At 46.6% G+C, this 13,426-nt stretch overlaps 1 protein-coding gene and 1 non-coding gene across 6 annotated transcripts in view; one reads left to right on the forward strand and one right to left on the reverse strand.

Moving 5' to 3' along the window:
* Positions 1-13,426, reverse strand: part of LOC129696221 (DENN domain-containing protein 3-like) — a 92,827-nt gene that overhangs the window by 54,249 nt on the left and 25,152 nt on the right. For all 5 annotated transcript variants that reach the window (XR_008723289.1, XR_008723290.1, XM_055633896.1 and 2 more), the window contains exons 5-7: positions 11,760-11,896; positions 3,408-3,519; positions 1,828-1,947 (exon numbers count right to left, since the gene is read on the reverse strand). Coding sequence is in view for 3 of the 5 variants with exons in the window: in XM_055633896.1 (XP_055489871.1) it covers positions 1,828-1,947; positions 3,408-3,519; positions 11,760-11,896 (369 nt within the window). In the remaining 2 variants the exon portion in view is untranslated. The remainder of the gene's footprint in view (positions 1-1,827; positions 1,948-3,407; positions 3,520-11,759; positions 11,897-13,426) is intronic.
* On the forward strand, positions 5,270-5,456 carry LOC129696831 (U2 spliceosomal RNA). Its single transcript, XR_008723412.1, has one exon. It is a non-coding gene; the product is annotated as a U2 spliceosomal RNA (small nuclear RNA).

The following is a 13,426-nucleotide window of genomic DNA, read 5'->3' on the forward strand; positions in this document are numbered from 1 at the left end:
AGTACGTTGGAAAACTTCACTGGCTGAATTGATACCAAATGGCATTTGTCAAAACCGGCAGCGTCCGAAGGGCATTGCGATTGTGGTTAACATGGAGATGCATGGTCTAGCAGTATTTGTCAAAAGGAGTTCTTTGCATCTAGGACAGAAAAGACTGTGGCTTTACCCAGGTTGGCTGCGACCTCTTCCACCGTTCGCACCAGGTGGTATGGTCATTTGATGGTAGTGTTTAAATCTTTATGGTTGATGCAAATCCTTATTTCGTCTTTGTTCTTCATGACTGCTGCGACCATCGTGGAGACCCACGAGTTGTTGGGTGGGACTTTTAGTGGTAGATAGTTGGTACAGTTTTGCCGAAGGTGACTGGGCCCATATCATGGCATGCATCAATGCCCAGAAGGAGGGGCACTTCCCCTCTAACGATGAAAAAATCCAGATTGTAAACTTGATTGCATTGTAGTGTGACTTTACCAACTGGTTGCAACTCCCCCCCCATCAAATGGATGTAACTTGGAGTTTTTTTTCATCACAGTTTCATTTGTGAATTCTTTGGAAGTCCGATAAGGACAGAACATTGCACCGTGCCCCACTATCTATTTTTGCAGCGACTTTGGTACTGATGATACTGAGCATTGTCATGGAAACACTGTTTTTAGACGGTGAGTCGGGTATACAGGAATGTATGTTTTGGCTGTCTTCTTGCAGGTGCTGTGGTTGTGGTTCTGCTGGAGCTGTTATTTCAGGCAGTACCTCGTGGGCAAGTGTGGGCTCGAGCGCATAGAGAGATTGTTGTGGCTGGGCCCTGTTACCACGAGTGCAGCAACACCGGATAATGTGGTTTTTCTTTTTACAGTAGTGGCAAGTTTTGACGTAAGCGAGACATTGCTCATGGAATTTTGGGTGCGAGCCGCCGCAATTGCCACAGTTATGGACCAGAGGGTCGGTTATTGACCCTCTGGGGCTGTAGGTGGTTGTCGAAGGGTTGTTAATGTTTGTCGAGGGAACCTATAGAAGCCATGGACAATGTAGGCAGAGTGGGGTCCCAATCCCAGGGATTTGGTATGGGTGTCAGTGAACTCTGCAACCCGGCAGGAACGTTCAACCCTAACTATTCTGCTGTATTCCACTTGTCGTTGTATTCACTAATATATTTATTGTTATATTTACTATTAATTTACTGTTTACTCCATGAGCTTCAAGGAAGCTTCAAACAAGGAATTTCCTTGTATATGATGATTAGCTAATCTGAAGGTCATTTGCAATCTCTCCCTTTTTAAATAATCCATTTTGCATCCTCTTACTAAAGCGTATGACCTCACATTTCCACTCATTAAACTCCATTTGCCAGGTTTTCACTACATGGGACACTATAAAATCACAATATCCTCATCATAACATGCTTTTTCCACCTATTTTGTTTGCTCCTCTAGGTTATTAATGTAAATAACAAACAATAGAGGGCCAAGTACCGATCCCTGCAGTACATTAGTTACATCACTCGTGTGAAAGGAGGCATTTTATTCCAACTCCCAATCCCAACAGTTTTCAATCCGATAATGACAGTTTTCAATCCCAGCTGAGAATCAAATGCTCTTTGCTTTCCCCTCTCTCAACTTCATAGGCCACAATGAATGGTCTTATAGCTAACACCTTATCAAATTCTGCCTTTTGTAAGGGACTCATGTTGCAGGCTCCCCTCTCTCAACCCTTCCTGAAATTTAGCCAACAATGAATGGTAAAACCAACTAGCCAAAAATAAGGAGATACAAATAAAACTAGATAAAAATAAGGAGATACAAATGCATGATGAAACTTCAGACTAATTACCTGCAGAATACATTTTGGCTTGAAGCAAAGCAAAGGGAGATGAATGTCCAAGTCTGCCACTGGATAATTAGGGTCTTCCCTTGAAGGCAATACAATCAGCAGAGGATTTAGGTTAAATACCTGAGAGAATATACAAAAAGGTTTCTAATTATAAAATGAAGTTATTTCAATTGATCAATAATATGAAATATGACATTCTGAATAAATGGCAGGAAAGAAGGTGAACGCGGCAAATAAATCTTCAAAAAAGTTTTCAGCAATGCATAATACTGTCAGAGTTACTCAGACCATGACCTAATGGAAAAAAATCCACCTGTATCATACATTTGTGGGGGGGGGGGGGGGGCATATGCGGCGACAGGCAGAAGATAGGACTGTTCGGTGACCTTTTGTGACTTTGTCGGCACCAAAAACATGGCAACACTAGTGTACTGCCAAGGTGAGGTCTGATATATGATTTTACCGGCAAAACAAAGCATTTCACTGTACATATGTACATATGACGATAACGTATCATTGAATTTGGACAGGTTCATCGATAGGAAACGTTTAGAGGGATATGGGCCAATGTAATCACATGGGACAAGTTCAGGAAGTCACTCATAACATTAAATTAGGTGGAATTCTGAGCTGTTAGGATGATGGAAAGATGATTCAAGATGATTAGGACAATTTGGATGAGTTTGTAAATGCATGACAATTGCAGTATGATGTGGATATTGTGTGCAGTTTTGGTCTCCTTAGAAAGGATACATTTGCCATACAGGGAATGCCACAAAGATTCACCATGCTGATTCTGCGTTTGCCAGTTTATTTCTACTAAAAATAATTGGATCACCTAGATATCTATTCATTAACATTTGGAATAATGGGAGGAGTGCTCATTGAAATGTACAACATTATTATCAGGCCTTATCAGGCTGGATGCACGGAGGATGTTTTCCCTGGATGGGAGTTCTAAACCAGAGGTCAAAATGTCAAGAAATGGGGAAAGATATTTAGGATTGGGAAAAGGAGAAATTACAAAGAATGGTGAACCATTGGAATTCTCTATTACAGAAGGCCGTGGACACCAAGTGGCCAAATATATTACTGAAGATAGACAATTGACAAGAGACAATAGACAATAGGTGCAGGAGTAGGTCATTTGGCCCTTCGAGCCAGCACCACCATTCAATGTGATCATGACTGATCATCCTCAATCAGTACCCCGTTCCTGCCTTCTCCCCATATCCCCTGACTCCGCTATCTTTAAGAGCCCTGTTAAGCTCTCTCTTGAAAGTTTCCAGAGAACCGGCCTCTACCGCCCACTGAGGCAGAGAATTCCAGACTCACAACTCACTGTGTGAAAAAATCTTTCCTCATCTCCATTCTAAATGCCTTACCCCTTATTCTTAAACTGTGGCCCCCTGGTTCTGGACAGATTTCTCGATACAAAAGACATCAAAGCATAGAGAGAAAGAAGGAATCTGGCACTGTAATAGAGGATCAGCCACCCTGGTATGGAATGGTATCAAAGTTCTAAATGCTATTTTTCTACGTTTTTACATATTTATTAAGGTAAATGTACAATGACTTACCAAATGAAGAGTTCCAGATGGTGGACTGGGCACCAAGGCTAATTTTGCTGCAAACTGTCTCACTTTATGATCAAAATCCAGCTCTTGACATGTTTTTACATGCACCATCAGGCTAAAAGAGACGACATACCTTGTAAATAAGATAAACAGAACAACGCAGTTCCCAATTAATTTTTTGTCCAAGCTTCCCTTGCAAGTGGAATCAACCAACCCCATACAACTAACGTATAAGAGTAGGAAGAGGCCCTATATCGCACGAGTCAACTGGTCACCCTCTAATCATTTAGTGCCTCTACACTATATTATGCTAATGTAGGAAATTACCTAAATGGGGTATGTTTATAATGATGGTCAAGAAACTCAATACCTTCTAGGGCAAACCAGTCTGTCAGAACAGCACTTGTGTCTTAGGTCACTTCATTATTTCACCATCAAGAGTTAAAAGTCACAAATTTCCACCATATATTATTGGGTGAAAGAGATCTAGAATCATCTCCAGGGAGTTATTAGAGACAAATATCTCATTGAATATTGTCCATTCCTTAATGAGCTCAACCAAATAAATGAGTTCTGCTTTGCTTGTAATTGTAATTGCTATGAGAAGTCACATCCTTTAAACAATTCATGTACACTTCACAAATTCTATTCCTGTATTAGATCCCAACTATATGAAAGGTAAGTTAAAATAAAATGTAGCCACAAGATCCAAGGATGTTATTGAATGGGGGAAGGGTAGGCTTAGATGACAGAACAATATTGATGTGTTGATAAAATGGGGAGAGAATTGCCAGATGAATTTAATCCTGAAATATGTAAATGTCATGCATTTACATTGTACGATATACAGTCAGTAAACTACTTTTTTTACTGAGATTGCAGTGACAAGGATGAGAGGGTATTTTATTGAAACATATAAGATTATTAAAGGTTTGGACATGCTAGAGGCAGGAAACATGTTCCCGATGTTGGGGGAGTCCAGAACCATGGTCCAGTTTACGAATAAGGGGTAAGCTATTTAGAACGGAGATGAGGGAAAACTTTTTCACACAGGGAGTTGTGAGTTTGTGGAATTCTCTGCCTCAGAGGGTGGTGGAGGCTCGTTCTCTGGATGCTTTCAAGAGAGAGCTAGACAGAGCTCTTAAAGATAGTGGAGTCAAGGAGATATGGGGAGAAGGCAGGAACAGGATACTAATTGTGGATGATCAGCCATGATCACATTGAATGGCGGTCCTGGCTCGAGGGGCCGAATGGCCTACTCCTGCACCTATTGTCTATTGATGTTGCCCAAGATGGAGCATTTCAGGTAGGAGGTCAGATTAGATATCCCTGAGGTCAAGGGAGAAATTGGTGAGTTATACAAAAAATTATGAGGAGCAAAATAATGTAGATAGTGGGAAACCTTTCTCCTTAGCCCAGCCGCACATAGCCAGAGAACATATTGGGATAAGGCCTAGAAGATTTTAGGTTCCCCCCCCCCATATAAAAGGTAATTGAAATATGGAACATACCATCTGAGGGACAGGTGGAGGTAGGTACCCTCATACACTTATTTATTTAGATGAGCATGCAAAACCTATGGCATAGAAACCCATGTCCAAATATTGGACAATGGGATTAGTATTGGTAGGTACAGGTGCACAACCTTTCATCCGAAAGCCTTGGGACCAGGCACTTCTCGGATTTCGGAATTTTTCGGATTTCCGAATGGAAGATTTTTAGCGTAGATTAGGTAGGTAGCGCGGGCGGCTTGAAAAGTCTGGAGCGGCTGCCTCCTCCCCGGAGACCGGGGAATCATTGTAGCCGCGCTGGATTTGGAGCGCCACGCAGCCAGGGGTAGAGTTACCGGGGTTGGAGCTACAACCGGCGCTTCTCGGCCTTTTGGCTAAGATCAAGTGTAGTATCTGTTCTTATCAGTGGTAAAAGAGAACATCTGTTCTTATTAGAACAGTGAAAGGGGCTATCTGTTCTTGTTAGAACAGTCCTGGCGGTCCATTAAGGACAAGAGCTGCAGATTGCGGTGTAGAATCATAGCAATGGCAGCTGCAATTGGAGCGGGAGGACAGAGTATCCGCAATACCCTGAGGATTAGTGTAAAGGACCTCAGCAAGGGCATTCCCTTCTCACGAGACCTGTTCGTGGAGAAGGTCTTGCTGGAGACCTGCAAGTTTGAGGCCAAAGACATCTACTGCCTCCAGGACTTCCCGGGTAACGGATACTTCGATGTTACCTTCATGCATCCGACGGGATGGCAAAAGTTTATGAAAGATTTCCAGAAGGGGAATGAAGCTCCGCTGTCGTTGCTGAAAGTGCAGCCACTCTTCACCCTCCCAAACCAGAAAGAAAGGATGATCATGGTGCACATGTTCAACCCACATGTGCCCGTAGTGGATGTCCTCACCTTCCTTGCTCGCTACGTCGAAGGAGCAGGGAACTGCGTGGACGTGAAGGACCTGCATGGGATTTGGACGAGCAAGCGGCAGGTCAAGGTAAAGCTGAGGGTGGACAAGGAAGGAGCTCTCCTCCACCCTCCCTCGGTGTTCGCAATTGGAGGAAACCGAGGTTATTTGAGTTACGTGGGGCAGCCCAGACTATGCAGAAGATGTAACAAGCCTGGGCATGTGATGGCCCAATGCACTGCAGTGGTCTGCAAAAAAAAGACGGAGGGCCAGCAAGAACTGCAACCTGTGTGGGGAGGGAGGCCACCTTTACAGGGCCTGCCCAAAAAGAGCCTGCACTTACGCACAGGCGACAAGAGGGGCGGCTTCCAGAACCCCCAGGGTGGGTGAGACACCCACTACCACTGCCAAGTCCCCAGCAGAAAGGGGGAACAGGAATGAGGACAGCCTAACCACCTCGAGCCCCCAAGTGCCAGGAGAACTCCAGCACCAAGCCCAGGAGGGAGAGTTGATGGAGGAGGGGGGAGAGCAGAATTGGACGATGGTGACGTATGGAAAACAACAGAGGGGTCAGCACAAGGAGCAGAGGCCAGAAGGGGTTGGCAAGCCCAAAAACCCCCCAAAAAACGGTCTCTCTCCCTGACGGAAGGCAGCAACCTCTCCTCGTCGGAGGATGAGGCGAACGGGAAACCCCACAGGAAGAAAACCGGGGAGGAAAGGAGAAGGTCCAGGCCGATTGTCCACCAGCACCAGGAGACTGAGAGCAGAGCAGCGGTCGAGGGGCTCCAGCCCCAGGACATCGGGAGCAGTACAGCAGCAGCCGTTGGGCCCCAGCCCCTGGAGACCGGGATCGTTGCAGCAGCCGATGGGGCCCAGGCTCCAGGGCATCGGGAGCAGTGCAGTGGCCGTTGGGCCCCAGCTCTGGGCAACCGGGAGCAGTGCAGCGGCCAATGGGCCTCAGCTCCGAATTTCCAGGAGCAGTAAGCCTGTCACTGTGCCCCAGCCACGAGACATGGGGGAAGCGGCGCACCCAGAAGGGGGTGAAACGAGCAGCCCCCCCTCCCCCCAACGACACCTTGGGTTACGACACGGGAAACCCAACCCGTTGAGGATGCCGTGTACCTGAGCCCAGGAAAGGTGAGGCAATTCACCGAAGCGGTGGGCATGAGGGAACACGAAAATGGTCAGTGACTCTAAAAGACAATGGAGCTCAAACTGGCATCTTTAAACGTGCGCAGTGTGAAGAGCACTGCGTGATGTGTTAATGCCTTACAGTACCTGGTCAAGGTCAAGGCAGATGTGACTTTTCTCCAGCAGTGCGGGTTGCCACACCTCCGCTGCTATCGGAGGTGGTCGCGATGGTGGCCCCCGCGGACTGTCGGTGAGGTCGGGGGGCAATGACTGTCGTGCTTCCGGTCTGGGGATCTTGCTGCGGGGAGGGAACTTCGCCATCACTGAGGTCAGGGAGGTGGTTGTGGGGCGTCTCCTCGTGGTGGATGTTATGTACCGTGGTTCTCCGCTCCGGCTGATTAATGTGTATGCCTCACCCGTGCGGAGCGAGCGGCTGGCCGTTCTCCAGCAGCTCCCAGTGCTGTTGGCCACGTCCCGGCAGCTCGTTCTGGCCGGTGACTTCAACTGCATCATTGATGCGGCTGGACGATCCGGCAGTGCCGACAACAGACTGGACAGCACGTCCAAGTTCCTGATTGAAACGGTTAAAGACGCAAAGTTGCACGATGCCTTCAGCGACCCTGCAGCCGGGTCCCAGCCGCGGTTCACCTGGTCGAGATCGGACGGTTCAGCCCGATCCCGGATAGACTTCGTCTTCACGACGAAGGCCGTCACGGTGAGACACACCGACCTCACGCCGGTGTTCTTCTCTGACCACTGCCTCCTTCAGGCTTCCTGTCACCTACAGGAGGACCGGAAGGCAGGCAGAGGGACGTGGAAGTTAAACGTGAAGCTGTTGGCCCCAGAGAACGTTGAGGAGCTAAAGAGGGACTATACACGTTGGAGAACGGTGAGGCCCCTCTTTGACTCCCCGACACTCTGGTGGGAAGCAAACAAGGAGAACATTAAGAGGTTCTTCATAGTCAAAGGGGTTCAGAGAGCAAGACAGAGTCAGAGGGAATTGTGCCAACTCCAGACAGATTTGCAACAACTGCTCCTTCTGCAGTCGAGGGGGGTGGATGTGAGGGAGGAACTTAGAGAGGTGAAGGACCGGCAAGCTCGGCTCTTTACCTCTGAATCCTCCAAGATCATCTTCCGATCCAGGGTCCGCCATGTGGAGCAGGATGAGACGTGCTCACATTTCTTCTTCCATAAGGTTCACAGGGGGAGCTCTGTGATCAACAGCCTTAGGGAGGAGGACGGCTCGGTAGCATCCTCGCAGACAGACATGCTGAGGGTCTGCAAATCCTTTTACACGGAATTGTATGACAGAAAGGCCACAGACAGCACCGCCTCCCAGAACTTCCTGTCCTCTATCACGGAGGTCTTGGAGGACAGCAAGCGGGAGAGTCTGGACCAACCACTGACCCTAGAGGAGCTGACTGGCTCCATCCGCTCCTTTGACTCGAGTAAAACTCCCGGAAGCGATGGCTTACCGGCTGAGTTGTATTCGGCTCTGTGGGACTGGGTGGGCCCAGACCTGCTGGAAGTGTACAACGACATGCTTCTAGCCGGCAGCATGTCAGACTCCATGAGGAAGGGCAGCATCACCCTAATCTACAAGCAGAAGGGGGAGATGAAGGATATAAAGAATTGGAGACCCATAACATTGTTGAATGTAGATTACAAGATCCTGTCTAAGGCCATCGCCAACCGGGTCAAGTCTGCTCTGGGACAGGTGATCTACCCAGACCAAACCTGTGCTGTACCTGGCAGGAAAATATCAGACAGCCTAGCGCTGCTGAGAGATACCATGGCCTACGTGCAGGACAGACAGGTGGATGCCTGCCTAGTCAGCTTGGACCAGGAGAAGGCCTTCGACAGGATATCGCACACGTACATGAGGGACTTGCTCTCCAAAATGGGTTTTGGGGAGAGAATCCGAAATTGGATCAAAATGCTCTACACCAATATCCGTAGTGCAGTCCAAATCAATGGGTGGGAATCAGACAGTTTCCCTGTAAGGTCTGGAGTCAGGCAGGGTTGCCCTCTCTCTCCTGTCTTGTTTGTCTGCTGTATTGAACCTTTTGCCGAGTCCATCAGGAAGGATGCGAGCATAAGAGGAGTGACATTGCCAGGCAGTGGGGGCATTCAAGTCAAAACCTCCCTGTACATGGACGATGTCGCCGTCTTCTGCTCGGATCCAAGGTCGGTCCGCAGATTGATCAGCATCTGCGACCAGTTTGAGTCGGCCACGGGAGCCAGGGTGAACCGCAGGAAGAGCGAGGCCATGTTCTTTGGCAACTGGCCCGACCGATCTTCCGTCCCCTTCACCATCAAGCCTGACTTCTTGAAGGTGCTGGGGATCTGGTTCGGGGGGGCTGAGGCGAGTAACAAGAATTGGCTGGAGTGGATAGCCAAGGTGGGGAAGAAGCTGGAGCTGTGGAGGCAACGCTCCCTCTCCATAACCGGTAAAAATTTGGTCATCAGGTGTGAGGTGCTCTCGGGGTTGCTGTACTTGGCACAAGTGTGGCCTGTCCCTCCCTCCTACGCCACAGGGATCACCCGGGCCGTCTTCCAGTTCATCTGGGGGTCGAGGATGGACCGGGTGCGACGGGCCACAATGTACAAGTCTGCAGACAACGGGGGTAAAAGCGTGCCCAACGTCGCCCTCACCCTGATAGCCACCTTTGTGTATGGCTGCATCAGGCGGAGTGTAGAGCCAAGGCACGTGGGCACCAAGTGTCATTACCTGCTGAGGTTCTACCTGTCACCGGTGTTGCGAAGGATGGGCCTGGCGCAGATGCCACCCAATGTGCCAGTCAGCTGGACATTGCTGCCCCAGCTGTCGTCTGTGGAAAGGTTCTTCCGGAACAACACCTTTGACCACAAGTCCATCGGGCAGTGGTCAGCACGGAATGTCCTGCAGGCACTTCAGGGAAAGGACTCGATGGATCCGGTGGCGTGGTTCCCAGAGCAGACTGCCCAGCTTGTCTGGCAAAATGCCTCATCGCCAGAACTGACCAACAAGCACCAAGACCTGGCTTGGCTGGCGGTGAGGGGAGCCCTCCCAGTTAAATCCTCCCTCACATTCGGAACCTCACTACCAGCGCACGCTGCCCTCGGGACGGCTGCTATGGAGAGGAGACGGTTGCCCACCTCTTTGCAGAGTGTGGATTTGCAAAAAGAGTCTGGAGAAGTATGAAAGGGTTCCCTGAACGATTTATCCCGAACAGCTCCGTCACAGAGGACTCTGTGATTTACGGACTGTTCCCAGGGACACATTCAGAGGCTGACATCGAGTGCTGCTGGAGGGTCATCAACTCGGTGAAAGACACTCTTTGGTCTGCCCGAGCGTTGCTCACCACCCAGCAGAGCGAGATGTCCATCAGGGAATGTTGCCGACTGGCCCACTGCAGACTGCAGGAGTACGTGCTAAGGGACTCGCTGAAGCTTGGTGCAGCCAACGCCAAGGCTCGGTGGGGGAGGGCCACAGTCTAGGGTCCTTCCGCTGCTGGACATGGGGGGCACGGTATGGTGGAGACGCCCCTCAAATTAAATTAAGGGAAGGTATCCCACACCAGGGGGCCACATGAGTGGCACGGGTGGGGGACATTTTTGTGGAATTTAAAAGACATAAACTGTATTGAACAATCTCTATAGCCTACAAAAATGTTGGATGGAATTTTCGAACTGTGCACACATTGTATATATTTATTACTTGGACAGGGGCCACAGAGTGGCACGGGTGGGGGACAGTTTTGGTGGCATTTGACAAATGTAAAAATATTGTACTGAAATAAATTTGTATAGTCTCCGAAAATGGCAGATGAATTTTTTGTTCGAATGGTTCATGAATTGTATATATTTATCAATTGAATAAAGTCTATTTTGAAATTAAAAAAAAAGTGAACCTCCTCCTCACTGTGATGGAAGGCAAATTATTTTCTCTCCCCTGCTCTCCATTTTTCTCCCGATGTTGAAGCCCGATGTTGAAGTCCCAGGCGGGCGATGGTAAGTCCCACGACCATTAAAGCCGCGCCGGGCGATGCACGGCCCCGCTCTGCGTCGTTCCAACTCCGCAACACAGGCGGGAGAAGTCGCGTTGCGGGAGCTCCGGAAAGCGGTCTCCCACCCGGACCCGCGAGCTCCCGATGTCCCAGTCCACCGAACCTGCGGCTGCAGCTGCAGCCTACGAGCTCCGGGGTCGGGCCGCAGCAACGAGCCACCACCGCTCCCCACGGTTCGAGGCTGGTCAGCCCCACAATGGTAAGTCCGCAGCTCCGCAGGCTCCGCGACTGGAGCCCTCAGGTCGTTCCGGCTGAAGGCCGCTCCACGGTACTAGGCTCCAACGACAACGGAGACCCGACAGGAAAAAGGTCGGGTCTCCCGTGCAGATTTTTTAAAGTTTCCCCCTCCCCCCCACATAAACACAGTTAAAAACAGTATTAAAAAACACAACTACATTTAACTAGACAAAAAAATAAAAAATAGACAGACAGGCTGTTGTGTCGCGCCGCATTTGTCGAACAGTTTCCAGCATTCTGCTTGACCAGCTGAGTTCCTCCAGCAGTTTGTTTTTTAGTCAAGATTCCAGCTTCTGAAATCTCTTTTGTCTCAAAAATAGAATACATTTTCAGTTTAAGTCATAAACATGTGCTTTTTTTGTTTTTCCATGCCATCCCATCTTTCAAAATATTCAGAGCATAAAATAAAACGTATGCCAAATAATGATAGAAAAGTCTTTCTATTGAACTGGATCTTGCCACACCCAGCAGTTAAAATATACAGGGTGTGAATTCAATTCAATTCAAAATTAAAATTGCAACTATTTCCTCATGCTTACCTGGAAAGACAATCCTTAAAGGCTGTATAATAAGGAAATTTGGAGATCACACAGACACTGAAGGGAGCATACAGTGTAGACATCCTTTGATTGTGCACATTCCAATTTGTTTGTCCATGTTGGAAACTGTTTCCTTCCTGGAAATAAAGAATGCATTGTTCATCCTAAAGCTCATCTTTATTGAAATGTCTATTTTGCAACAAAATAATTCATAGAATTATAAATCTGAATTTATGACTGAATATGTGTTACCCATCAGAATATTTTCCTTAAATGGAATTTATATCAAAGGATAAAAATCATTCATGCCCACAGGATTAATTTCCACAGAGAGCATAATTTCTCCAAAAGCAACAAATATGAAGTATTCATCGGTGTAAAGGAAAACCCTAAAAAATGTAGAAATAAGGATATGGAAAGGTCAAAGACAAAATACACTTTTTATAGAGAAGAGAGAAGATGAGTGGTAACTTAATATAATATTGTCAAAGATCATATACCTACCCTTATAAAATGCCAAATAGAATGCCAGGAAAAGAATGCCAAAGAAGGAGGCTGAGGCATGGGCATGGTGTAACATGCACATTGCAGAAAACATTTATAGAATTATGGAAATTTACAGCAAAGATTGCAGCTAATCCTACTCCCTAACATTTGGACACAGCCTTGTAGACTACCATTCTTCGAGGGGTCATCAAGCAGTATTTTAAAATGGTTGCAAATGTTTTTATGTAAAGAAACTAGACAATTGCGTGTAAATATATAATTCCAAAGAAAGCAAGCTCAAAATGTGCATACCGAGAAATATAACTACTGGAAAGATCAGAGGTCAGTTATGCCAGATCAATAAATATACTCCAGATCACTCACTTTCATTGTACATGATATCCTTACCAGTAATGAAACCTGAATTTTCATCCTTACAAAAAAACACTTTACGTCTCTAAGTTCTATGTCTACAACTGCAACATATCTCCCAGTTCCAAAAATATCTTGTTTTCAGCTTTTCACAACATGACCACCATGAACTTTCTATCATAATTAGTCATAGTGGTAACTCCAAACCTTTTCTGAGGTAATTAAATAATTGAGACCACAAGCAGACATCAGAAAATAAAAAGAGAGAAGTGAAAATGCAATTAAAACAGTTAAGGGTACCATATCTTAATTTTTTTAAAGTGATATTTTACTGGGTTAAACCAACCTCAGTGATCGGGGTAATTAGTAAATATAAATGATGAAAAATTATTAAAATTAAAACAAAATGTAGAGGGCGTTTAGAGAGTTTGACTGGAAATTTGCTAAATAAAACTGTAAAGATGTGTTAAAGATATTTAAAATAAGGAACGTTTTTGATAAGGATAAAAATCAGGAAAACTTTCGGTGGGCAGTAATTAGAAAAAAAATTAAACTGCAAATAGCAAAGGAATAGGGGTGGATTTTTTTTAATCCAAAAAGGAATAGTCAATCATAACGAATCTGAAAAATAAAAATATTAACAGATATGGGGAAAGATCATGTTGCGGCACCTAATTAATAGCTCTATTACCAAACTTAAAATTGATAATCTAAAAACATTTGCTGGCATATTTTGCAAAATTTTATTTGCAGTTTTATCTGTAAGAATTACCAGGTATCAGACTAGTGAGATCACCCCAGTTGTTTAT

The sequence above is a fragment of the Leucoraja erinacea genome, chromosome 4 (genome assembly GCF_028641065.1).
Source record: "Leucoraja erinacea ecotype New England chromosome 4, Leri_hhj_1, whole genome shotgun sequence".
NCBI lineage: Eukaryota > Metazoa > Chordata > Chondrichthyes > Rajiformes > Rajidae > Leucoraja > Leucoraja erinaceus.